Raw genomic sequence first — 24,915 nt, forward strand, 5'->3', positions numbered from 1 at the left:
TTGTTTGTTTGTTTATTTTGGTGGTGCTTGAGATGGAACTCAGAGGCATTCTTCCTCAGAGGTACACCCCCAACCCGTTTTATTTTTAATTTTTACTTTTTGTGTGTGTGTGTGTGTATGGTACTAGGAATTAGTAACACACACACACACACACACACACACACAAAAAAAAAAAAAAAACACGGGCATTCTCCTTCTGAGATACACCCCTAGCCCTGTTTTTATTTTGAAATAGAGTCTTGCTGAGGTTGTCCTTGAACCTGCAATCCTCCTGTCTCAGCCTCTTGAGTACTGGGACTACACGTGTGTGCCACCACACCTGGCTTATTTTTTTATTTTTATTTTTATTTTTTTTGTGTGGTACTGGGGGTGGAACCCAGAGGCTTTCTACCTCCAGGCTATACTCCCAGACCCATTTATGTTTTATTTTGGAAACAGGGTCTCACTAAGTTGCTGAGAGCCTCACTAAGTAGCTGAGGCTGGCTTCGAACCTGCGCGATCCTCCTGTCTCAGCCTCCCAAGCGCAGGGATTACAAGCGTGCGCCACCATGCCCAGCTGTGGCTTATTTATTTATACATTTATTTGTGGGTTTTTTTTTTCAGACCTGGGGATGGAACCCAGGGGCATTCAACCTCTGAGCTACTCCCCTCCCCTGTATTTTTTTTCCTTTATTTTGAAACCAGGTCTCACTGAATTGCAGAGGGCCTCACTAAGTAGCTGAGGCGGTTCACGAATTGTGATCCTCTGGTCTCAGCCTTCCGAATGTTGGGAGTATAAGTGTGTGCCACCACGCCCGGCTTATTTGTGTATTTATTTTGAAACAGGATCATGCTACGTTGCAGAGGCTGCCTTGAATCTGTAGTCCTCTTATCACAGCCTTCCAAGTACTGTCATTACAGGTGTGCACCACCATGCTCAGCTCCTTTTTTTGTTTGTTTGTTTTTTGTTTTTTGTGATACTGGGGATGGAACCAGGGACCTTCTACGTCTGGGCTACATTCCCAGACCTATTTTTATGTTTTATTTGGAAACAGGGTCTCACTAAGTTGCTGAGAGCCTCACTAATTAGCTGAGGCTGGCTTCAACCTACACGATCCTCCTGTCTCAGCTTCGCTTTTTTTTTCTTAACAGGGTCTCACTAAATTGCTGTGTGGTCCCACTAAGTTGCTGAGGCTGGCCTTCAACTTGTGATCCTTCTGCCTTAGGCTCCCAAGTACTGGGATTACAGGTGTGCACCACCACACCTGGCTAAAAGGGACATTTTGGTCTAACACACATTACTGACAGAAATAGAAAAGTTGAAGGAGGGGGATAGAAATATACTAGAAAGGGGAGGTCAGTGGGAAAAACGTCAAATTCTGATTTTGGGTACTTTTACATTCCAGGTGACTGCTGGGTGTGGTGGTGCACACTTGTAATGCCGGTACTAGGGAGGCCGAGGCAAGAGGATGTCAGGCTGGTGGCCAGCCTCAGAAACTTAGTGAGGTCTCCTGCAACTTAGTGGAATCCTGTTTCAAAATAGAGAATAAAAACAAGCCCTATATTATTTTCTATTTTGAATCAGACTAGGTTGCGGAGGGCCTTGCTAAGTGCCGAGGCTGGCCCTGAATCTGTGATCCTCCTGTCTCAGCCTCCCAAGTACTGGGATTGCAAGTGTGTGTTATCACACCTGGCTCTGGTAGTTCTTCAAGATTGAAGATCTATGTCAAGAGGAGAAGCAGCTAGTTGTGGGCCAGACTGAACCTACATGAAGATCCTTCCAGCTGTGATCCAGTGAATAGCTCTGAATTGCTAATCTTTCATCCCCCTGCCCCGCCATTTCTCTCCTGGCACCCTTAGCATCCTCTCTGGTCAGTGTCTGGTGATCGTGCACATACTGCATAAAAGCATTGGGTAAATGTAAACACAGGTAGGCCTGGGCCAGTGATAGGCGTGAAGTTCCCAGTCTTGCTGGACAAGTTGCAAGTCCTGCGGTGTTCTCTGCTTCCTCAGCATGCTCAGTTTGCAGTGGGCAGCTTTGGGCTACAGCTCTTGACCAGCCCCTTTGCAGCTGTCAGAGGGCATTCCTTTGAGCGATCCCGGGAGACCGCTTCCTTCAAGGCTGTCTTGTTTGGTGCTGTGAGCTGATGCAGATCCCTCCCTCTTGCTGCAGGTTTTCAAGAATCCTCACGAGGTGGTGACGGTGCTGCTGATTCAGACTCTGGGTGCCTTGGTGCCGTCCCTGCCCATGTGCCTCAGCACTGGCGTGGAGAGGGCCGGGCCCGAGCTGGAGCTCACCAAGCTGCTGGAGTTCTACGACACCACCGCCCACTTTGCCAAGGGGCTGGAGATGGCGCTGCTCCCCCACCTACGTAAGCACCCCTGCCGCCTCTCCGGCTTGTCTCTGTCGCTCATTTTGAAGCTTCTGGGGCCTGGGCTTGTTTGCCTTTTCAGGTGGCTGATGGTGCGGAAGTGGAAGGGATCAGTCTTTTCCCTCTTCACACTCATAGAAGTCTTGTCCATGAAAGCATTTCATTCTGGGAAGTTATTTAATGTACAACTGTATAACTGGGCCTGTAGCTGGGCCTGGTGGCACATGCCTGTAATCCCAGTACTTGGGAAGCCAAGAGAGGAGGATCGCAAGATCAAGGTCAGCCTCAGCAATTTACCCCCTCTGCAATTTAGTAAGGCCTTGTTTCAAAATAACAAATAAAAAGGGTTGGGGGAACTGGACGTGATGGTGCACACTTGTAATCCCAGCATTTGGGAGGCTGGGACAGGAAAATCCTGGTTCGTGGACAGCCTCAGCTACTTAGTGAGGCCCTCTGCAACTTATTGAGACCTCCAGAACTTATTGAGACCTTGTTTCAAAATAAAGAATAAAAATAGGGCAGGGAGTGTAGCTTGAGAGGTAGAATGCCCCTGGGTTCCATCCCCAGACCCCCCCCCCCAAAAAAAAGGGTTGGGGTTGTAGCTCAGAAGTAGAATGCCCTGGGTTTAATCACCAGTACCCTCCACTTTACACACACACACACACACACACACACACACACACACACGTGCGTGCGCAGTGTGCACCTAGCCCCAGGGTTGCTCTGGGGATGTGATGGATACTTCTGTGGTTCAACATGCACAAGAGTCTTCGTGGTGCAGCAGGAGGCACGATGCCAGCGTGTTGGCTGCAGGTCTCACTGGGAGCGTCATGGCTGCTTCCTTTCAAGCCATAAAGCCTCAGATGATGCAACCGAAGCAAGTTTTAAGAGAACGCATGGATTAGAGGGGTACTAGAAGGGGCAATAGCAAGTTTTTCCATGACAGGGAAACCATAGTAGGACTGAAAGTAGCTTATAGGGCTGGGCGTGGTGGTGGTGTATACTTGAGTACTTGAGATCCTAGTACTCTGGAGGCTGAGACAGGAGGATTGCAGGTGCGAGGACAGCCTCGGTAGGTTCAATCTCCAGAACGCCTCCCCCCCCCCCACCACACACACACCAGAGCTGTAAGGAAAATGGGCTTTCCAGTGGCTGACAGAGAGCAAAGCATTCCTCATTCCATTTGGGTAAACAGTGCATCGTCTGGTCCGTTTTCCCAGCTGCTTTCCCTGTATGTGAGAAGCATCATAGACTTGGAAGTATCGCGGCCCTCCTGACACATGCCTCTGTCAGATCAGGAAATTGCTCCGGGAAGGCCTGCTGCTGCATGAGGCTGCTGTGTCACTGACTCCGTTTATTTAATAGTTATTCTTTTCATTGCTTTTGTGCTTAGTGCATGTACATTCCAGGAAGTGTGTTATTGTTCGGGTACTGATGATTCATGAGCATTTGGCACACTCCCCTCCGTTGTGGGAGAGGCCCCGTGGATGTGGGTGGCTTCCTGAGGACCGCGATGTGGGTGAAGCGGCCGGAGAGTGTCCAGGCTGCGTCCTGCTGGAGCAGAGTGGGGTGAAGGTGGGGCAGGGGCAGGATGCCTCTCCCACTGGGGACCGACTGTGCTCAAGATGGAAGAGCCACACTGAAGAGCCAGAGCGCTTTGCAGTCAGCCATGCGAGTTGAGATTTCGAACAATTCTGACAATTCTTGTAGAAGTTTCAAAGAGTGCTTTTTTGTGTATGTGGTACTGGGGGTTGAACCCATGGGCGTTATACCTCTGACCTACACCCCCAGCCTTATTTTACTGTTTTTATGTTGAGACAGTCTCACAAAGTTGCTGAAGTTGGCTGCAAAGCTGTGATCTCATCCTCCAGTCTCAGCCTCCCAAGTACTGGGATTGTAAGCATACGCTACCATGCCCAGCTCAGTGCCCTGTTTTTAATTTAAAATACTTTTGGAGCCCATGAGGTGGTGCACACCTGTATTCCCAGCTATTCTACTCCAATCTCAGCTACTCAGAAAGCTGAAGGAGGAGGATCCCAAGTTCTGCACCAGCTTCCACAATGTAGCTAGATCTTGTCTCAAAAAAAAAAAAAATGTGGCCTGGGGACAGCTGTAGGTAGCACAGTGGTAGAACACCACTGGGTTGGATCAATTCCTAGTATGGCAGAAAAAACAAAACTTTAAAAACACACAAAAGTAGAAATACAAAAAAGAGTAAAAAAAAAAAAAAAATCACCCATAGCCAGACTTGGTAGCCCACGCTTGTAATCCCAGTACGTGGGAGGCTGAGCCAGGATGTTCACGTCCAGCTTCTACAACTTAGTGAGACCCAAACTAAAGAATACAAAATCAAGAATACAAAATCGGGCTGGGGGTGTAGCTCAGAGGTAGAAGGCCCCTGGGTTCCATCTCCAGTAACACACACACACACACACACACACACACACAAAATCACCCATAGCAGAGGGTGCCACTAGCAACATTTTATTTTTTACTAGTAATTCAAATATAAATACACATCGTTTACAAATATTAAAATATTTAATATATACTATGTAAACATTACGTAATAAATATGTACTATAATGTATTTTATATGCATATATATATATATATATATATATTTTTTTTTTTTTTTTTTTTTTGGTAGTACTGGGAATGGAACCCTTTTCCAGGCTATACTCCCAGACCTATTTTATATTTTTATTTGGAAACAGGTTCTCTTAAGCCAGCGAGGCTGGCTTCGAACCTGCGCGATCCTCCTGTCTCCACCTCCCAAGTGCAGGGAGGGGATTACAAGCGTGCGCCACCACGCCCGGCTACATTTGTATATTATATAATATAAATATTGTAGGGAGGCATGGTGGCACAAATCTGTAATCCCAGTACTTGGGAAGCTGAGACAAGGAGCAACTTAGCGAGACTGTTCCAAAACAAAAAAAAAAATAAAAATAAAAAAAGGATTGCTGATGGAGATCAGAGAGAGAATGTTTCTGGGTTCAATCCCAGTACAGACAAGAAAGAAAAACAAATAAATATATGCTGAATGTGGTGGTATGTGCCTGTTATCCCAGTATTTGGGAGGCTGAGACAGGAGGATCCTGGGATTACAGTCATGCACTATGCTGCCATGCCTAGCTGATGCCTTTTTTATTGTTTATTTTGGGATAAGGCCTCACTTAGCTGCTCAGGCTGGCCTTAAACCTGCAGTCCTGCATTGGCCTCCCAAGAACTGGGATTATAGGTGTGCACCACTGTGCCCACCTCTGAAGGCATAGCTTTTATTGACTGATTGTTTCCTAGAAAAAGTTTAAAATCGCAGTTGTGAAGAAATGAAAATTTTAAAGATGTGTGTCAGCTGAGTATGGTGTCTCAGGCTTGTAATCCCAGTACTTGGGAGGCTGAGACAGGAGGAGCACAGATTTGAGGACAGCCTTAAGCAAGTAGTGAGACTCTCATCAACCTAGCAAGACCCTGTTTCAATATAAAAATAAAATAGGGCTGGTGTATAACTTGGAGATAGAATACCCCTGGATTCAATACCCAGTGCCACACAGACACAAAAAAAAGATGTTGTGTCATGTTTTGCTTTTAGAAAGCTCTGCCTGTTTGTGTATCTGTCCGTAGTGCCTGAGGGCACCAGTCCTATCACGCCTTCACAGCTCTAGGCTCTGCCTTCTCCATCACTGCCAGCTTCTTAGATAATCATAGATCACTTTAATTTTCTACTTTGGTTATTAGCAAGTTTGAAAATTATAAAAAAAATGTTTTTTTTCTTTTATTGCTTATTTGCCTGTTTTACTAGGGGATTTAATTTATTTCTGGTTAATTTTTAGGGCAAATTATTTATTTATTTATTTATTTATTTATTTATTTATTTATTTATCTGTGGTACTGGGGTTGGAACCCAGGGCTGGGAGTGTAGCTCGGAGGTACAATGCCCCTGGGTTCCATCCTCAGTACCACAAAAAATAAAATAAAATAGGCCTGGAAGTGTAGCTTGGAGGTAGAACGCCCCTGGGTAAAAAATAATAATAAATAAAAATAAAATCATAAAAGAATGCATCTGGATTCAATCTTCAGTGCCATAAAAAACAAGAGAAATATGTTGATTTTATATCAACAAAAATTTATCAAGTTATGATAAAATTTATGATAGAAATCTATAATACAAAATGAAAAGCTATATAGTCCTACTTGCTAAAAGTAACCACTGTTAAATTTTTTGTTGTTGTTGTTTGGTGGTACTGGGGTTCCTGGAAACCCTTCTACCTCCTGGCTATACTCCCAGATCCATTTTTTAATTTTTATTTGGAAACAGGGTCTCTTAAGTCAGAGAGGCTGGCTCCGAACCTGCATCATCCTCCTGTCTCTGCCTCCTAGCGCAGGGATTACAAGCATGCGCCACCACGCTGGCCTCACTGTTAAAAATTTAACATGTTTGCCGGACGTGGTGGCACACGCTTGTAAACTCAGCGACTTAGTGAGACCCTGTTTCCAACTAAAGTATAAAATAGGTCTGGGAGTATAGCCCAGAGGTAGAAAGCTTCTGGGTTCCACCCCCAGTACCACCAAAAACAAACAAAAAAACATGTTTCTAGAAGATTCTTAAATAGCGGACTTTTTCACATTGCTTGTCAACTATGTTACAGATATGTTTCCTAACCTTTATTTTACCTCCAACATTTTACCATTATTTTAATAGTGAATACATGTGCATCATATAATTTAAAATATGTAAAATATGAAATAGTAAATTCATAAATAACTTAGGGTGACTATAATTAATAAGTAGTATGAGCCGGGCGTGGTGGCGCACGCTTGTCATCCCAGCATTTGGGAGGCTGAGACAGGAGGATCACAGTTAGCAGACAGCCTCAGCTACTTAGTGAGGCCCTTTGCAACTCATTGACACTCTGTTTCAAAATAAGGAATAAAAAAATAGGGCTGGAGGTATAGCTCTGGAGGTAGAATCCCCCTGGGTTCCATCCCCAGTACCTAAAAAAAAAATTTTTTTTCTATTTGCAGAAACATATCATAAAAACTGGGCGTGGTAGAGCATGCCTATAATCCTAGTATTTGGGAGGTTTTAGAGAGGAGGATTGCAGATTTGAGGCCAGCCTTAGCAATTTTGTGGGATACTGTTTTCAAATAAACATAAGGCTAGAGTGTAGCATGGAGGTAGAGTTCCCCTGCTGGGTTCAATCCTCAGCACCACAAAAAACCAAAACCAAATAAAACAAACAAACAAACAAAAAAAAAAAAAAAGAAAGAAAGAAAGAAAGAAAAGAAACCAAAGCCCTGAAAATACAAGGAACAGGAAAAAAAAATCATCCTCTGCCATCCAGAATAGCTTTGGGGGTTATGAGATGTGCAGATTTTCTTTATGAGTGTTTTATATTTAAATATATGTTCTTTTTTTGTGTGGTACTGGGGATTGAACCCAGGGGCATTCTACCTCTGAGCTACCCCCCAGCCCCATTTTATTTATTATTTTGAAACAGGGACTACATTGCAGACGGCCTCGCTAAGTCGCCAAAGCTGTCCTCTAGCCTGTGATCCTCCTGTCTCACTTCCCAAGAACTGAGATTACAGGCATGTGCTACTATACCCAGCTTAAACATATGTTCTTACTAGAATTTTTTGTTACCATTATTATACTCAAGAATTTAATTCAGATTTTCCCCAGCTCTATGATGTCTGTATAGCTGCTTCCCCACTTGTGCCTCCCGCTGAGATCCAGTTAATATACGTACATGGCATTTGGTTGTCCTGTCTCTTTAATCTCTTTTAATCTAAAACAGTCACTTCATCTTTCTTTTGTGTTTCAAGACGTTGACATCTTTGATAAAAGAAATGGGTGGTTTTTTCATGGAATGTCTCACATTCTGAAATTCTTTTTCCTCTTTGGTAGATTGATTGATTTTATGGTACAGGGGATGGAACCCAGGGGCATTCTACATCTGAGCTACATCCCAGCGCTACATCCCAGCCCTGTTTCTATCTTTTACTTTGAAACAGGATCTCATGGAATTGCTGAGTGTCTCAGTACGTCGCCCAGCCTGGCTACAAACTTGTGATCCTCCGGTCTCAGCTTCCTAAGTACTGGGATTACAGGCGTGCGCCACCACACCCTGTCTCGTAGATTCATATCAAACATTTTTGGCAAAAATACTGCATTGAAGCCGGGCATGGTGGCGCACGCCTGTAATCCCAGCATTCGGGAGGCTGAGACCAGAGGATCGTGGTTCGTGGACAGCCTCAGCTACTTAGTGAGGCCCTCACAACTCAGTGAGACCCTGTTTCAAAATAAAGAATAAATAATAGGACAGGGGGTGTAGCTCAGAGGTAGAATGCCCCTGGGTTCCATCCCCAGTACTGGAAAAAAAAAAGCCCTGCCTTGATGCTGCTGTGCGCTCCCCATTGTGGCACCTCAGGAGGCACATGATGTCCAGTTGTTGACGGTTAATCACCCTGTGAAGGTATCTGTCAGATCTCTCCATTGTTCTTACTTCTCCTCTGTGTATTAAGTAATCTGTGGGGTGATACTGTGAGCTCCCAGGAGTATCCATTCCCCAACACACATTGATAATCCTTGGCTGAATAAAATTTTACAGTGTTGATTATATAATGTGATTTGCCAATTTTATTATTCTTTCTTAGCATTCTTTTTCTAGGAAGAGATTTTCCTTTCTACCTCCTTAATATCGCTACGAGTTTATGTATTCCTCTTTTAAATTTCATGTGTTCTGATCAGTTATTAGCATTGATTATTTTCTGTGTGTGAGGTACTGGAGTTGAATTCAGGGGTGCTCTACCACTGAGCTATATGCCCAGGCCTATTTTATTTTAATTTTATTTTTTTCAGTACTGGGTATTGAACCCACGGACATCCTACCTCCGAACTACACCCCACTCTTATTTTTAAGTCTTTATTTTGAAACAGGGTCTCACTAAGTTGTGGACGGCCTCACTAAGTAGCTGAGGCTGGCTACAAACCTGCAATTTTTCGGTTTCTGCCTCCCAAGTACTGGGATCACAAAGCGTGCACCACCTCGCCCGTCTCCTATTTCCTTTCTTACTGTGAGACAAGGTCTCACAAAGTTACCAAGGCTGGCCTGGAACTTGTGATCCTCAGCCTCCCAAGTACTGAGATTATAGGCACCACCTCACCCGGCTATTACCATTCATTTGTATATCCAAATTGTTCCAAATTTGGACTGTAGGCACTGCGCCAAGCTGCCTCTTACACCTTTAGACATTTCTCTCTGTCCGTGAGTGCTTCCTTGCTTTTGGGCACAAAATACTCCAGGAATTCCTTGTTGTTTCCCTTGCCTTAGACCTGGAGTCGGCTGTTTCCCAGGAACACGTTTTTATTCTAGTGGTAATTGGTATTTAGAAACCAAGATCTGAGCTGGGCCTGGTGGCGCACGCTTGTAATCCCAGCATTCGGGAGGCTGAGACCTGGGGGATCACAGTTCGCGGACAGCCTCAGCTACTTAGTGAGGCCCTCTGCAACTCAGTGAGACTCGGTTTCAAAATAAAGAATAAAAAATAGGGCAGGGGGTGTAGCTTGGAGGTTGAATGCCCCTGGGTTCCATCCCCAAACCCTCAAAAAAAAAAAAAAAAAGAAACCAAGATCTGGATACCAGGGTGTTCATTGTTGCCGTGGTATCATTACTTCTAGGATCTTTGGGTACGCAGAGCTAAGAAATATATATATATTTTTAGAAATTGCCACTTGATACGGATACTTCCCAGTCAAACCCAGTGCTACATGATTTTAACTTCTCGCCTGCAGTGAAGATCTTGGTTCCCAGCGGTGTGTGTACACACGTAAACACACACATGCACACACAATTATTATTTATGATTACATTCTGGATAGGTCAAAATGTATTTTTTTTATCCTATTTTATTTTGTGGTACTGGGGATTGAACCCAGGGGCAACCTACCCCTAAGCTATACTTCCAGCCCTATTTTATGTTTTGTTTTGTTTTGTTTTGTGTTTTGGTGGTACTGTGGTTCCTGGAAACCTTTCTACCTCCGGGCTACACTTCCAGACCTATTTTATACGTTTTTATTTGGAAACAGGGTCTCTTAAACCAACATGGTTGGCTTTGAACCTGCGCGATCTTGTCTCCGCCTCCCAAGCGCAGGGATTACAAGCGTGCGCCATCACGTCCTGCATGCCCTATTTTATTTTTAATTTTGAAATAAGGTCTTACTAAATGGTGGAGGACCTTGTTAATTTTTTTTTTTTTTTTTTTGGGTAGTACTAGGGGTGGAACCCATGGGCTTTCTATCTCTGGGCTACACTCCCAGCTCCATTTTATATTTTATTTGGAAAGAGGGTCTTACTGAGTTGCTGAGAGCCTTACTAAGTAGCTGAGGCTGGCTTCGATCCTGTGCTATCCTCCTGTATCAGCCTCCCAAGTGTGGGGATTACAAGCGTGCGCCACCACGCCTGGCATACATAATCACTCCTAAAAGAATGCATTATTACAAAGTGAGATCAGTGCCGTGAAGAGCAGCAGATGGTTCGAAGCACACATGAACAAAGAAAGATAACTGAGCCGGGCAGAGTGGGGCCGAACGTTGGAGGGAGTGGGAATTAGCTGGATACAGAGGGATAGGAAGAAAGGGTCCTCCCAGACAGGAGGATCAGCCTGGCAGCAAAGGGCGCCTGCGTTTTTAGGAATTGAGATGAGGCCGGAAAAATCAGAGTAAAAATAGCAAGTGTGCATTGAGTGTTTACCACGTGCTAAACACATTATTTTACTTGATCTCTACACACACTTTATAACACACCGAGGGTCTTCGCCTTTTATTTTGAAACAGGGTCTAAATTGTCGAGACTGGCCTGGAACCTGTGATTCTCCCGTCTCAGCCTCCAGGTGCTGGGATCGCAGGTGTGCGCCACCGCTCGCTCAGCTCGGTCTTTGCTCTGAATTGCCCACCACCTTCCACTTCCCGAGGTCAGCCATCACAGGGCTTTGGAGGCTCTAGAAAAGAGTTTGCATTCTCAACTGGAAAGCCGGGGAGCCAGTGGCACGTTACAAGCAGGCAGTAGTAATGTGACCAGCTTTCTCATGGGGGATATTTTTCCGGCTTCGGTGTGGACGTCAGACCAGAGGCTGAGAGGACATCAGGTGTCAGGCTGTTACATTTACTCAGGCCCATTCTGATTGTCTTCCAAACTTTCTGATCCTGGCAATGTTTCCTTGAACATCTTCTGTGTACACTTGAGCTCTGCGTATTTGTTTATTCCTTTGCTTATTTCTTGGAAGTTGAATTGCTGTGCTGTAGAATAAGCATAGAATAAGCATATTTGTGTGTGTGTGTTTGCGTGTGTGGGTGTTTTACTAGGGATGGAACCCAGGGGCATTTTACCTCTGAGCTTCTTTTATTTTATTTTTTATTTTTATTTTTTGTGGTACTGGGAGTGGAACCCAGGGGCTTTTCTACCTCCAGGCTATACTCCCAGACCTATTTTATCCTTTACTTGGAAACAGGGTCTCACTAAATTGCTGAGGACTGAAGTTGCTGAGGCTGGCTTCGAACCTGCAATCCTCCTATCTCAGCCTCCCAAGTACTTGGATAACAGGCATGCACCACCACGCTCTGCTCATATTTACATTTTAGGTGCAAGCATGTTGTGTGTGTGTTTGTGTGTAAGAGATATTGAGGGTTTAACCCAGGGGCATTCTACCTCTGGGCTGCACCCCCAACCCCTTTTATTTATTTTTTTAACAGGGTCTCACTAAGTGGCAGGGAACCTAACTAAGTTGCTGAGGTTGGCCTCAAACCTGAGATCCTCCTGTCTCGGCCTCCCAAGTATTGGGATTACAGGTATGTGCCACCACCCCTGGCTTACAAGCATATTTTAAATTTATATGTAATTATTATTATTTTTTTGTGGTACTGGGGGTGGAACCCAGGGGCTTTTATACCTCCAGGCTATACTTCCAGACCTATTTTATATTTTATTTGGAAACAGGGTCTCACTAAGTTGCTGAGAGCCTCACCAAGTAGCTGAGGCTGGCTTCGAGCGTGTGCAATCTTCCTATCTCAGCCTCCCAAGTGCTGGGATTATAAGCGTGCGCCACCACGCCCAGCTTAAATTTATACGCAATTAAACATAGGACTTTTTGGAATACCTAGTGTATGGGTTAGTCTGTTTCTTTAAGGCCCTAGGAACTCTTGGAATGGAACATGGTTTTCCTGAGAGCCTTTTCTCTGTAGCAATTCTTCATGAATTGGAGCCTGACCAGAATTTTCTTTTGAAGGGATTCTCAGCTCTGTTGGTTTGTGAGGAGGGGTTGGGGTCTCTACTAGTACCTTCAGCAAACAGTGCACAAAGCCCAAATTTCTCCCAATATTCACCAAAGCAATGGTTGAAGAAGCTTCCGTGAGCCAGGCATGGTGTTGCACACCTGTAATCTCAGTACTTGGGAGGCTGAGTCTGGGAGGGTTGCAGGTTTGAGGCCAGCCTCTGCAACTTAGTGAGGCCCTCCACAACTTAGTGAGGCCCTGTTTCAAAATAAAGAACCAAACAGGGCCTGGGGTAGAGCTAGGGTTAGAATACCTCTGGGTCCACCCTCCAGTACCAAAGGAAAAAAGAAGCTTCCATGAATGATGGAAGCAGAGGAGCAAAATGTAGTCACCCCGTTTTCTCCCGGAAAGCTCTGGCAGAACACACCTTACCCGTTGCTTTCTAGCAGTTAGTCTTGGAAGTCTTTGCTCGTTCTTATTTTTAATTTCTGATTCCCTAAAGAGGAGCACAACCTGGTGAAAGTCGTGGAGCTGGTGGACGCCGTGTACAGTCCCTACAGAGCCTATCAGCTGAAGTACGGCGACGTGGAGGGCAGCCACCTCCTCATCCAGATCAGCGCTGTGCCCCTGGTAACGTCGCAGCAGCTGCCTGGCCTCAGCCCAGTTGGGGGGGGGGGCTCCGTGGACCAGGACAGGCGGGCGTGGGGCGGATGCCTCATGGGTCTAGGAGTCCACCTGGAAAATGAGCCCACAAATATGTTACCAATTTTCCAGTTCAAGTCTCTAATAGAGATCTAGAAAGATGAGAGGCTTAAACCTTTGGGGACAGTACTCTGATTTAGTAACTTCTTAAAGGGAGGGCTTTTATTTAATTTTTGTTTGTTTGCTTTTTGGGATTAGGGATTGAACACAGGATCATTCTACCTATGAGATAGCCCCAGGCCCTCCTTGGAAACGGGGCCTTGCTGAGTTGCTAAGAGTCTTGCTAAGTTGTTGAGGCTGGCCTCGAACTTGCAATCCTTATGTCTCAGCTTCCCAAGTACTAGAATTTACACATCCTTTATGGGAGGTTTTCTTTAAGGACAAATGGATACTTATGCGTAGCATCTGTGGACAATGTTGTAGGGAGAAAGTCACTGTCTGGGCACCAGGGAGGGGATTGAAGCCATCTCCATTTCAAATAGGATTTTGTTTTCAAATCATTTAAGGTTCTCTAACATGAGGTGAGTTGATCTTTAAGAATTGATCTTACAAGGCTGGGCGTTGTGACGCACACTTGTAATCCCAGCATTCAGGAGGTGAAAACAGGATCACGGTTCGTGGACAACCTCAGCTACTTACTGAGGCCCTCTGCAACTCAGTGAGACCTGTTTCAAAAATAAAAAGACAAGTCGGGCGTGGTGGCACACGCTTGTAATCCCAGCATTCGGGAGGCTGAGACAGGAGGATCGTGGTTCGTGGACAGCCTCTGCTACTTAGTGAGGCCCTCTGCAACTCAGTGAGACCCTGTTTCAAAATTAAGAATAAAAAATAGGGCCAGGGGTGTAGCTCAGAGGTTGAATGCCCTGGGTTCCATCCCCAGACCTGCAAAAATTAAAAAATAAAAAATAAATAAAATAAAAAGACAAAAACATAGACTGGGGTGTAGTTTGGAGGTACAGTGCCTCCGACCTGGTACGAAAAAAAAAAAATTGATTTTACAGCTGGGCGTGGTGGCATACACTTGTAATTCCAGTACTTGGGAGGCTAAGACAGGAGAATCATAGGTTCAAGGCCAGCCTCAGAAACCTAATGAGACCTTGTTTCAAAACAAAAAATACAATGGGCTGAGAGTGTAGCTCAGAGGTAGAATAATGTCCTTGGGTTTAATCCCTAGTAACAAACAAACAAACAAACAAACAAAACAAACCGCCCAAAACTGATCTTAAGTAAAAATCTGCGGCCTTAGCCGGTTTTCCTGTACCTAGAGAGTGTGTTGAGTTACATTCTTGCCCTTGAAGGCAGTGTTTTTCCTCCACTACATTCATTACTGTTGGATATGGATAATTCGGATCCTCACTGGAGAGTTGAAGGGAGAGGTGCTTTTATTTTTCTTTTGCAGTACCCGGGATGGTCCCCAGGGGCATTGTACCTCTGAGCTACACCCAGCCCTATTTTTTAGCCTGTTTAAAAAATTTTTGAAACAGGGCCTCTCACTGAGTTGCAGAGGGCCTTGTTAAGGCTGTCCAGGAACCGCGATCCTCCGGTCTCTGCCTCCCGAATGCAAGCGTGCGCTGCCACTCCCAGCCCTGAGAGGTTAACACTCACAGAAAAAGGGGAAAGAAATGGAAAATGTAAGGAAAGCCTAGACATTGGCCGTGCTTTTCTGTCATGAGTTAATTTCTTTGATGTCACTGCCGCCCACTAGCTCTGGCCCTGGGAGAACTGTCAAAGCTGGGGGCAGTGTTTCTGATACCCCTGTTCAGGGAGTTTTTCTACAGAGGAGAGGGCTGGGTGGTCTGTCTGTCGTAATGTCTCGTAGGTATTCTTGAGTCTGCTGTGGCCTTTTCTTACCTGTATCTCTGACCAGGAACACGGGGAAGTGATCGACTGTGTTCAGGAGCTGAGCCACTCTGTGAACAAGCTCTTCGGTCTGGCATCTGAAGCTGTTGACAGATGTGTCAGATTCACTAACGGCCTGGGGACCTGCGGCCTGCTGACAGCCCTGAAATCCCTCTTTGCCAAGTAAGCCTGGGGGAGTGGGGTCCACGTCAAAGGGCAGTATCCCTCCCAGTTCACAGTATGTGTGTTCTGGATTCCGGCTGTGAATCCTGGCCAAACACTTGCACCCGAGCCCAGGAGGCCACTGTTACGGACGTTCACGGCAGCACTGTTTGTAAAGGAGGCACAGCAGAAGTGAGCGTACTGCCTATCCGTCAGGCAGTGGCTAAGTAGAATGTGAAGTAATGCTACACAAAAAAGCATTCAGTCTACACAGATCAACATGAATAGATTGGAGATACAAGCAAGTTGCAGGATAATGTAGAAAATGTAATATATTATACAAGAAGGACGCGCAAAAAATAGGGTATGTTTTCCATAGCCAGACTAAACTTTTCTTGCAAAGAGGCAGATAATGAGTATTTTAGTCTTTGTGGGCCCTACAGTCTCTGTTGCAGTAGAGACCTTTGTAGCACAAAAACAGCCATTCATGATGCATAAATGAGTGGTTGGTTCTGTTCCAATAAACCTATACTTAAAAAAAAAAAGAATGCCAACCTCGTCCTAGGTCTTTTTTTATACTTTAAAATGCATTATATAATCTTAACACCAGGTGCGGTGGTTCATGGTTGTAATCCATTACTCGGGAGGTGGAGACCAGAGGATTGAGGATCGTGGTTCGTGGACAGCCTCAGTTACTTAGCGAGGCCCTTCGCAACTCAGTGAGACTCTGCTTAAAAAAAAAAATAGGACTGGGGGTGTAGCTCAGAGGTACGATGCCCCTGGGTTCGATCTCTAGTACCACACGTACACCAAAAAAAAGGCTGGATTGTCTGACATGTAGTTGAGGTATCAGGGCCCTCAGGAAGTTACACGCTTCGGGTCTGATTTATAGACAAGTGCATTCTTGGGCTCTCCAAGGGACCTCCCCTTGGTGGTTTGTTCCAGAATGAAATTGCCTGAGTCTCAGAAGTCCCTTTTATTAACTGAATGCTGTTTTGCCGTAGGTCGCTTAGAAAGCTCTTGTCATTCCAGAAATACTGAGCGCGCCCTGTGCGCACTGAGGGCTTCCGAGCCCAGACAGCACAGTCACTGCCAGGAGCTGTCAGCACCTCCTGAGGGCAGCTCAGATTTTAGACATCAAACGCTGGAGTAATGCCCAGATGGGCCCAGATGTGTTCCCATAGAGAAGCATAAACAGCAAGCTTGATCAGATAAAGTTTTCCTTTTTTCTCTGCCACCATTAGGATTTTGTGAATAAAAATCATGGTTGTGTGTATATGTGTGTTGCTGGGGATTGAACCCAGGGACATTCTACCTCCGAGCTATATCCCCAGTCCTGTTTTATTTTATTATTTTGAAACAGGGTCTCACTAAATGGCTGAGGGTCTCGCTACATGACTGAGGCTGGCCTTGAACCTGCCATCGTTCTCTTTCAGCCTCCTGAGTACTGGGATTACAGTTGTGCACCACTATGCCCAGTGAAAATCAGGTTTCTCTTTTATTTTGGTTTTTTGAGATCTAAACATTTTATTACATAATAGCAGAAATAATTTCTCCAAATTTGAGAAGATATAAAAATGTGAAAGTCTTTCTCCCTTCTTGCACACATTTTATCTTTCTCAAAAGAAACCAGGTTTTGTTTTTATGTTTGTTTGTTTTTGGTGGTACTGGGGTTCCTGGAAACCCTTCTACCTCCGGGCTACACTCCCAGACCTATTTTACACGTTTTTATTTGGAAACAGGGTCTCTTAAGCCAGTGAGGCTGGCTTCGAACCTGCGCGATCCTCCTGTCTCCGCCTCCCAAGCGCAGGGATTAAGTGCGTGCGCCACCACGCCCAGCAAAAGAAACCAGTTTTGAACGTTGTGCTTTTAGTTGTGCTTTTAGTCTTCCAATACTTCCCTGCAAAATTCAGAAGCTTTTGAATCAGCTTCAGATGTTGCCTCTTGACTCTCCACTCTGAAAAGTGGTGGCTTGAGATTTCTTAAGGTTCTTGTTCTCTCTGTCTGCTTAGATTTTTTACTTTTATATTACTTTGATTACATTAGTTAAATAATACATGTGCATATTAAAAATTCAAATTCTATACAAAAATATATGATGAATCAGGTCACCTCCTCTAAAAGGGAAGACTTGGAAGTTACCAAAATAGCTGATGTTTATAAAATTAGTCGGGGAAATCAGGTTGAAGCTCACTTGTGCCGGGTTTGGATGGGCTCTTGTTTGGTGCGAGGGGCCTTGGGGAGGCTCTGGGGAAGGCGGCGGGGTAGGGGAGCAAGCTGGTCTGATTTGAACTAGAGGGAAAGCGGAACATACTGTGCCACCGAGGCGGCTACGGGACTGGGGCTCTGCGGCTGTGGTGGGCCTGGGCTCAGGTGCTGGCCGTGGCGCTGACTAGTTAGGGTCGTGGCAGGCCACTGCTCCTCCCAGTCGCAGTGTCTTCTAAGTAAATTCATGATAATATCTCCTTTCCATAGTGGTTGTGACTATTAAACAAAAGTGTGTAATTAAAGTCCATAATACAGTGCTTCTCTCCGGGTAGATTCTTGGAAATGTGTCATGAGAGAGGATTGGAGGGTTTGAAGACAAAAATAACATGATAAAAACTACAACTGTCATCTGAGATTTTATGACAAATGGCCCACTCATTTTTTAAATATACTTTTATTGAGGCTGGGCGTGGTGGCGCACGCTTGTAATCACCGTGCTTGGGAGGCTGAGACAGGAGGATCGCACAGGTTGGAAGCCAGCCTCAGCTACTTAGTGAGGCTCTCGGCAACTTAGTGAGACCCTGTTTCCAAATAAAATATAAAATGGGGCTGGGAGTATAGCCCAGAGGTAGAAAGCTCCCTAGTAACACACACACACACACACACACACACACACACACACACACACACACAAATATATATATATATACTTTTATTGGTGCTTTGGTGTATTATAGTCTCATGTCAGAATGTGGTTCAGAGCGATAGAAGCATGCATGCACGCAGCTCTAGGTGAGCTTGCCCCCAGCTCCCTCCCCACTTTCTTCCCTGCTCCAATCATGATATTGAGATCGGCATTGGTCGTTTTACATAGACACATAACGTCAAGGGATGTGCTGCCTTCACTGATTCTCCCCCAGCCTCCCCAGACCCCCTTCTTCACGCCACTGGAGTTTCTCCTCCATTATCTAAGCTCGCTCTGGTACCCAGTTACTCCCTAGTTTCCACTATGGGAGAAAACATGTGACTGCTCACTCTGACTGGCTCGTCTCCCTTGACAATGTCCTCCAGGTCCCTCCACGTTCCTGCATATGATGTAATTTTGTTCTTTACTGCTGAGTGATGAACTCATTTTGAATTCTCTGCCTGCTCACCCCTCCTCCCCGGGAACGCTCACAGGAGCATCTGCGGGGCACGGGCACTGTTGGACGGCGTGCTCGTCATAGCCGCAGGTGGTGACACAGTTGTCGGGCCTCTCCAGCTGAAGTACAGTTGCGCCCCTTAATTCCCCTGCTGCTTTGCTCTGCTTCCCCGGCAGTCGATTCCCCAGGAAAGCCGCTGCCTCTCTTGGTGGGAAGGTGGCATCCCTGGAATTAGGGTTTTGTAGCTTTCTGCCCTAAGGCCTGAGGGCATGTGGGCAGGAACAGCAGTGCTGTTTGTAGTGAGTGGTGTCGTCTGGGGTGGTTTCCCCCACTTGGTTCTTGGAGTGGCCCTTCTTACCACCACACAAACTTGCCTTTCAGGCCGCAGCTTGTCATGTTTTACTTTTCAACACGTGGAGTTTTGGTTTCGAAGGGAAAGAAGTAAAGCTTCTTGTGATGCACCCAAAGCCACAGGTTTTCTTGACTTCAGAGGACAGACGCCCTTCCCTCCGTTCTCCTCACCACAGCCTCCCAAGGGTATACACTGACTCCCTCGTGTTCCAAGCAGGTTACATTCTTTAAAACAATAGCAGCCGGGCATGGTGGCGCTTGCCTGTAATTGTAGTACTTGGGAGGCTGGGGCAGGTGGATCACAGGCTCAGGGCTAGCCTCAGCAACTTAGCAGGACCCTGTTTCCAAATAAAAAATAAAAGAGGGCTGGGGAATATCTCAGAGGTAGAATGCCTCCTGGGTCCAATCCCCAGTACAAAGAACAAACAAGAAACAGTTCCACCCCACATCAACTTTTGTTGTATGCTTTTCAGAGACTTCGCATTATTTATCTAATTTTATTACCACACACTTCATCACAACAGCCCTGTGAGGTGATATGAAAAGACATCTTTAGGTCCATTTTAAGGATGAGGAAACCGAGGCCTAAAGGCACCGAGCCACTTGCCAAGGCTGCAGGGCTGGTCTGCCATGCGCTCAGGGGCTATCTCTGGTGTCTCCTTTAGGCCCAGCTGGTGCTAGTTCCTTGGGATCTATTCATGAGCTGCAGAGACACCGTTCCTATTCTCACAGAGCCCGCCATCCACCACCGCAGACCACATTAAATAAACACTAAGTCAGCTGCTCAGTCGTAGTGTGTAGGTGTGTGTGCAGCAGGAGCAAACAGCATGGTCTCTGAGGGCGTCTTCCACCTTCAACTCACCCTTGCGCACCTCTGCTGATGAAATGGTCCCTTGGCTACCTCTGCCATGGTCTTTTAATCTAAATCCAGGGATGAGTTTAAAAAGTACCCTGATGTCAGTAAACTGCCTTACAGTGTCCAGGTCACATTCAGTTATTATACTGGGCCCATGTGTTTTAAAATTGTTCTTCAATTCCGCTTCCAGAGAATGACTATGTCAGGATGTGGGGTGGTTTGCCAGCACCCTCTGTTGTCTGGTTGGTCACTGGAGTCAACATCCTGGCTGTCCTCTTCCTCTTGAGCATCTCTTAGCTGCCCTGCCGGGTGATATAGACAGTCTTGACACATAGGAGGCTGTTTTCTGGTCAGAGGTTTATCGGCGGTCTCATTCCGTGGTGGGAGCCTCTAAGCACATTCTCCAGGTCGTTAGCAATTGGACCAAAGCCGTAGAATCCCAAGTGTCTTTAGAGTTGAGTTTATATATACCTTGTCATTTCCCCTGCCTCACAGGTATGTGTCGGATTTCACCAATGCTCTCCAGTCAATACGAAAGAAGTGCAAACTGGACGATATTCCTCCCAACTCCCTTTTTCAAGAAGATTGGACGGCTTTTCAGAACTCTGTTAGGTAATGTGGGGGTTGCAATTTAAGCATGTGTCTAATGTAGTAGCATAATTGTATATGCTATAATATATAGAGATAGTATGTTTATAAAGTGTTTGGTTTTTTTTCTTTCACTGAATGGTTTTTCTTTTTTCTTTCTTTTTTTTTTTTTTGTGGTACTGGGGAGTGAACCCAGGGGCATTCTACCTCTGAGTCACTCCCCCAACCCTATTTTATTTTTAAATTTTGAAGCAGAGTCTTACTATGTTGCTGAGAAGCTTGCTAAGTTGCTGAGGCTGGCCTTAAACCTGTGATCCTCCTATTTCAGATTACCTCTCAAGTAATCCAAGAGATTACAGTTGTGCACCACCATGCCCGGCTTACTGCGTGCGTGAGAGAGAGAGAGAGAGAGAGAGAGAGAGAGAGAGAGAGAGAGAGAGGAGAGAAACTTTGGATTGTATCTCAGCCCTGTATCTCAGCCCTGTTATGGAAACAGGATCTTGCTTGGTTTGGGAGAGTCTCACTACATTTCTTAGGCTGTCCTTAAACCTACAGTCTACCTGTCTCAAGAGCCTCCCAAATACTGAGATTACAGGCATGTCCCACCACACATGGCTCGTTCCCTTTTTTTGTGTGGTGCTGGGGATTGAACCCAGGGCCTCACACATGCTAGGCAAGCACTCTGTTGTCCCTTAGCTGTACCTCTGGCCCCTCACTGCCTGATTTTAAAAGCTCGTACTCTAGACTCTAAAAGCAAGCCAGCAAACATAAACCAAACCAACCAACAATAGCAATAAAACACCAAAAAGACTCTCTTCTCACTTATTTATAAAGTTTTTTATGGATTCCTCATCTCCTTTAATGACTTAAATTTTGTTTGGCTTGAAACTTTTTTCACTCTAGCCTATAGTTTTTATAGACCTAAAATAGAGCTATTTATTATATTTATTATATTTTAGAGAATGTACAGTGGGTTGGATCATGTCTCTGGGTATAAGGACCACAGTACCCAATTGTATGGCAATACTCTTGGCCTAGAAAGGGTCACACAGAAGCTCAGTGAAAGGCACCGAGCTCACCCTCTCAAGTCATTGCCAACAGCCAGATTCTGGGCATCCTGTATGACCCTGGACCGCTAGTGGGCACCCAGTTGCCCCAACTCCTGAGGCTGGTGGGAGTATAGTCAGCAGTGGCCCATGACCAGGCAGCCCTTGACATGTCCAGTCAGAGAGTACAGACAGCTGGCCCATGGCCAAATTTGCCCTATAGACCTGCCTTTTTTTTTTTTTTTTTTTTTTTTTGTGGTACTGGGGTTCCTGGAAGCCCTTCTACCTCCAGGCTACACTCCCGAACCTATTTTTATGTTTTTATTTGGAAACAGGGTCTCTTAAGCCAGCATGGCTGGCTTCGAACCTGCGCGATCCTCCTGTCTCCGCCTCCCAAGCGCAGGGATTACAAGCCTGCACCACCACGCCCAGCCAGACCTGCTTTTTTTTATCATAGCATTTTTAAAAAATTGGAGTCATTGCCAACATTTCAAAACCAGATTTAATATAATCCAGAGTTCTGATGTTGCCTACAAAATCGGAAGCTCTGGTACAGCTGGGCCTGCGTTGTCACGGCGATCTGGGGCTGGCAGTGAGGCCGGGTAGATGTGGTCGTGTTCTCTGTTGTACTGTGGTTCTCTCTGCTTACCAGTGGCCTGACAATGGTGCTACTAAGCTGAGATAAAGAGAGATCTAGACGTTTGTTTTCTGCATGGACATACAATCTAATGAAGCAAGCAGCTCTTCACCTGGCCTACTTCAGCCACTTAACATTTCTTGCCTGCCTTCTGGCCTTGGGTACCCCTGACACATGTAACGTGCGGTGTGGCGACACGTGCCAGGCCCACTGAGGGCTGTCAGGGCAGGTCCAGGACCATCAGGACCATTTTGTATTCTTACCTCATGCATTCTCTTCCAAACTTTTTAAAAATGAAAGTTGCTAGCCAGGTATGGTGGCGCACGCTTGTAATCCCAGCATTGGGGAGGATGAGACTGGAGGATCGCAGTTTGTGGACAGCCTCAGCTACTTAGTGAGGCTCTTTGCAACTCAATGAGACCCTGTTTCAAAATAAAGAATAAAAAATAGGGCAGGGGGTGTAGCTGGAGGTCGAATGTCCCTGGGTTCCATCCCCAGACCTGCAAAAATAAGATAAAATAAATGAAAGTTGCTGTTCTAGAGGCTCACTGTATCCCCATCGTCTGTGGTGGCTGAGCGTACTGGGAAACACTCTGCACCAGTTTGCCCTGTTGCCCCTGAGGCCATTGGAATATTTTAGTTTCTCATAAACCTTTCTTATGATGGAATGCCTAGATACCTGGGTGATGATAGGCACTTTCAGAGAAAGTTAAAAGTTAACTAGACTTAAGATGTTTTTAATCCTTAGATTTGTCCTGACATTATGAGTTTGGTGTTGAAGGACTCAGAGGCTGGAGTCTGAGGTCTGACATAAAATTCCTTGAAAATTAAAGGATTATTAATATAGACATGAAGATCTCTCAGGCTTATCTCTGAGAAGCAAATGGCTTAATCTTCATCTGCCTTTCACATGATCAGAGGGAGAGAGACTTCTAGTATCAAAACAATTTTCTCTGTCTTGCAAATAGCAAGCGTCTAACACATTATAAGTAATATAATTTGATTTTAAAATTATACATGAAAACCAGCCTATTTTCTCAAAGACAAAGAGACCAAATACTTTTGAAATGTAAAATTATTTGAGGTGAAGTTAGATAGAATTGTGATTCAAAGTAGAGAGGCTTGCCGGGCTTAGTGGCGCACGCTTGTAATCCCCGCGCTTGGGAGGCTGAGACAGGAGGATCGCGCAGGTTCGAAGCCAGCCTCAGCTACTTAGTGAGGCTCTCAGCAACTTAGTGAGCCCCTGTTTCCAAATAAAATATATTAAAAAAAATAGGTCTGGGAGTATAGCCCGGAGGTAGAAAGCCTCGGGGTTCCACCCCCAGTACCACCAAAAAAAAAAAAATAGGCTAGCAACATGGCAGCTATTCGAAGGGACCAGCATTGCTCTTATATGTCAATTACCAGTTAATGAAACATTGCAGGTGGGCCAGCAAATGGTTAACAACTTTCTCCCGATGCCACACCACCAAAAGGAGCAAATAGTTAGAATTTTTATGAATGAGACAGTGTTTGCCCTGTAAATGTTGGCATTCCAGGGACCTGAGCTTGAAGTGCCTTTTGTCTTGCTTAGGATAATAACCACCTGCGGAGAGCTCCTGCGGCAGTGCGGGGACTTTGAGCAGCAGCTAGCAAACAGGTAAGAGAGGGTGTCCATGGGTTCCGGGGTGCCCGGTTGGGAGGAACTTGATCCTGTACACAGTACAGCAAGGGCAGCGCCTGGTCACATCTGAAAGCTGGACTGTCTGTACCGGACACAGGTGCCATGATTGTCATCATTAAACATTTATTGAGCGCCTAACAAGGGCAAGGCTCGGGCCTGCTTGGCAGTGCTCACATGCTTTGGGTTGGATACAGAGGTCTCAGACTCAAGGAGGAAACGGTACACGGTGTTTCCAAATTACGAATGGGCTGGGCTCCCACTGATTGTTTGCCAGCCAGTTATTGGGCCCAGAATGAATTTCCCCATGGACACAGTGTTACAGGGTGAGTAAGGCCGCGGGGCTGTCCCACAGAACCGGGATTAACCCCGGCAGCTTGCCTTCCGCTCCTGCAGCAGAACTCGGTGCCGCCCAGGTCATGTGTGTCAAGGCAGAACTCTGCCTCTGCTCTAAGAAAAGTCCCTGCTCTTCTCCTCTCCTCTGATGCTATGGGGCTCTTATGTTGCCCCCAGGTAGCCCTGTTCAGACCCTTTTCCACCTCAAAGCTTCCCAAGTTTCCTTCTTTCCTCCAGCTAAATCCCTCGTTGCCATGGTGTGGTCGATTTCTCTAATCCTTAGAAAGGGCCAGGTCTGATCATACAGACTTGTTTGAGGCACTGGTGGCTGTCATTGGGTCTTCTTCTTGGGAGGTTCTTCACCGTCCTAAATTTATCTCTGGCTGATTTTTTAAAAAAATATATACTAAGTGAAATGAAAGCTGAGGCCCAGTGGGAACCGGATGGGAAGTCAGGGTGAGCTGCTGAGAGAGGAGGTTCAGCGGGCACTGGTCTGCCCTCCGCGGGCCGTGTCTTGCCACGGCTCTCTGTCTTCCCTCACTTCTTAGCCCACAGACTGCTTTTAAGTCAGTTTTCATGATGCTTCTCATCATGGGTAAAGTCTTGCCACATGCTAGAGGGGGAGCAGCTGTTAGGAATCTTGAACAGCCCAGGACTTGGTGACTTCCTGGAGCAAGTAAAACCAAAGCAGTACAGGTTTCCAATGGAGTGTGTGTAAATAATATAAAAGAAGTCATGGCACCACCACCCCTGTGCACGTA

At 45.7% G+C, this 24,915-nt stretch overlaps 1 protein-coding gene across 1 annotated transcript in view; it reads left to right on the forward strand.

Annotated features, from left to right (window-relative positions):
- Positions 1 to 24,915, forward strand: part of COG7 (component of oligomeric golgi complex 7) — a gene marked incomplete at both ends in the record, with an annotated part of 76,452 nt that overhangs the window by 23,879 nt on the left and 27,658 nt on the right. Inside the window, 5 exons of the mRNA XM_080702291.1 lie at positions 2,153 to 2,351; positions 13,130 to 13,257; positions 15,197 to 15,351; positions 20,383 to 20,499; positions 23,732 to 23,797. Of these exons, the coding sequence (XP_080558417.1) occupies positions 2,153 to 2,351; positions 13,130 to 13,257; positions 15,197 to 15,351; positions 20,383 to 20,499; positions 23,732 to 23,797 (665 nt within the window). The remainder of the gene's footprint in view (positions 1 to 2,152; positions 2,352 to 13,129; positions 13,258 to 15,196; positions 15,352 to 20,382; positions 20,500 to 23,731; positions 23,798 to 24,915) is intronic.

This window comes from Muscardinus avellanarius, assembly GCF_963383645.1.
Source record: "Muscardinus avellanarius genome assembly, chromosome: 10".
NCBI lineage: Eukaryota > Metazoa > Chordata > Mammalia > Rodentia > Gliridae > Muscardinus > Muscardinus avellanarius.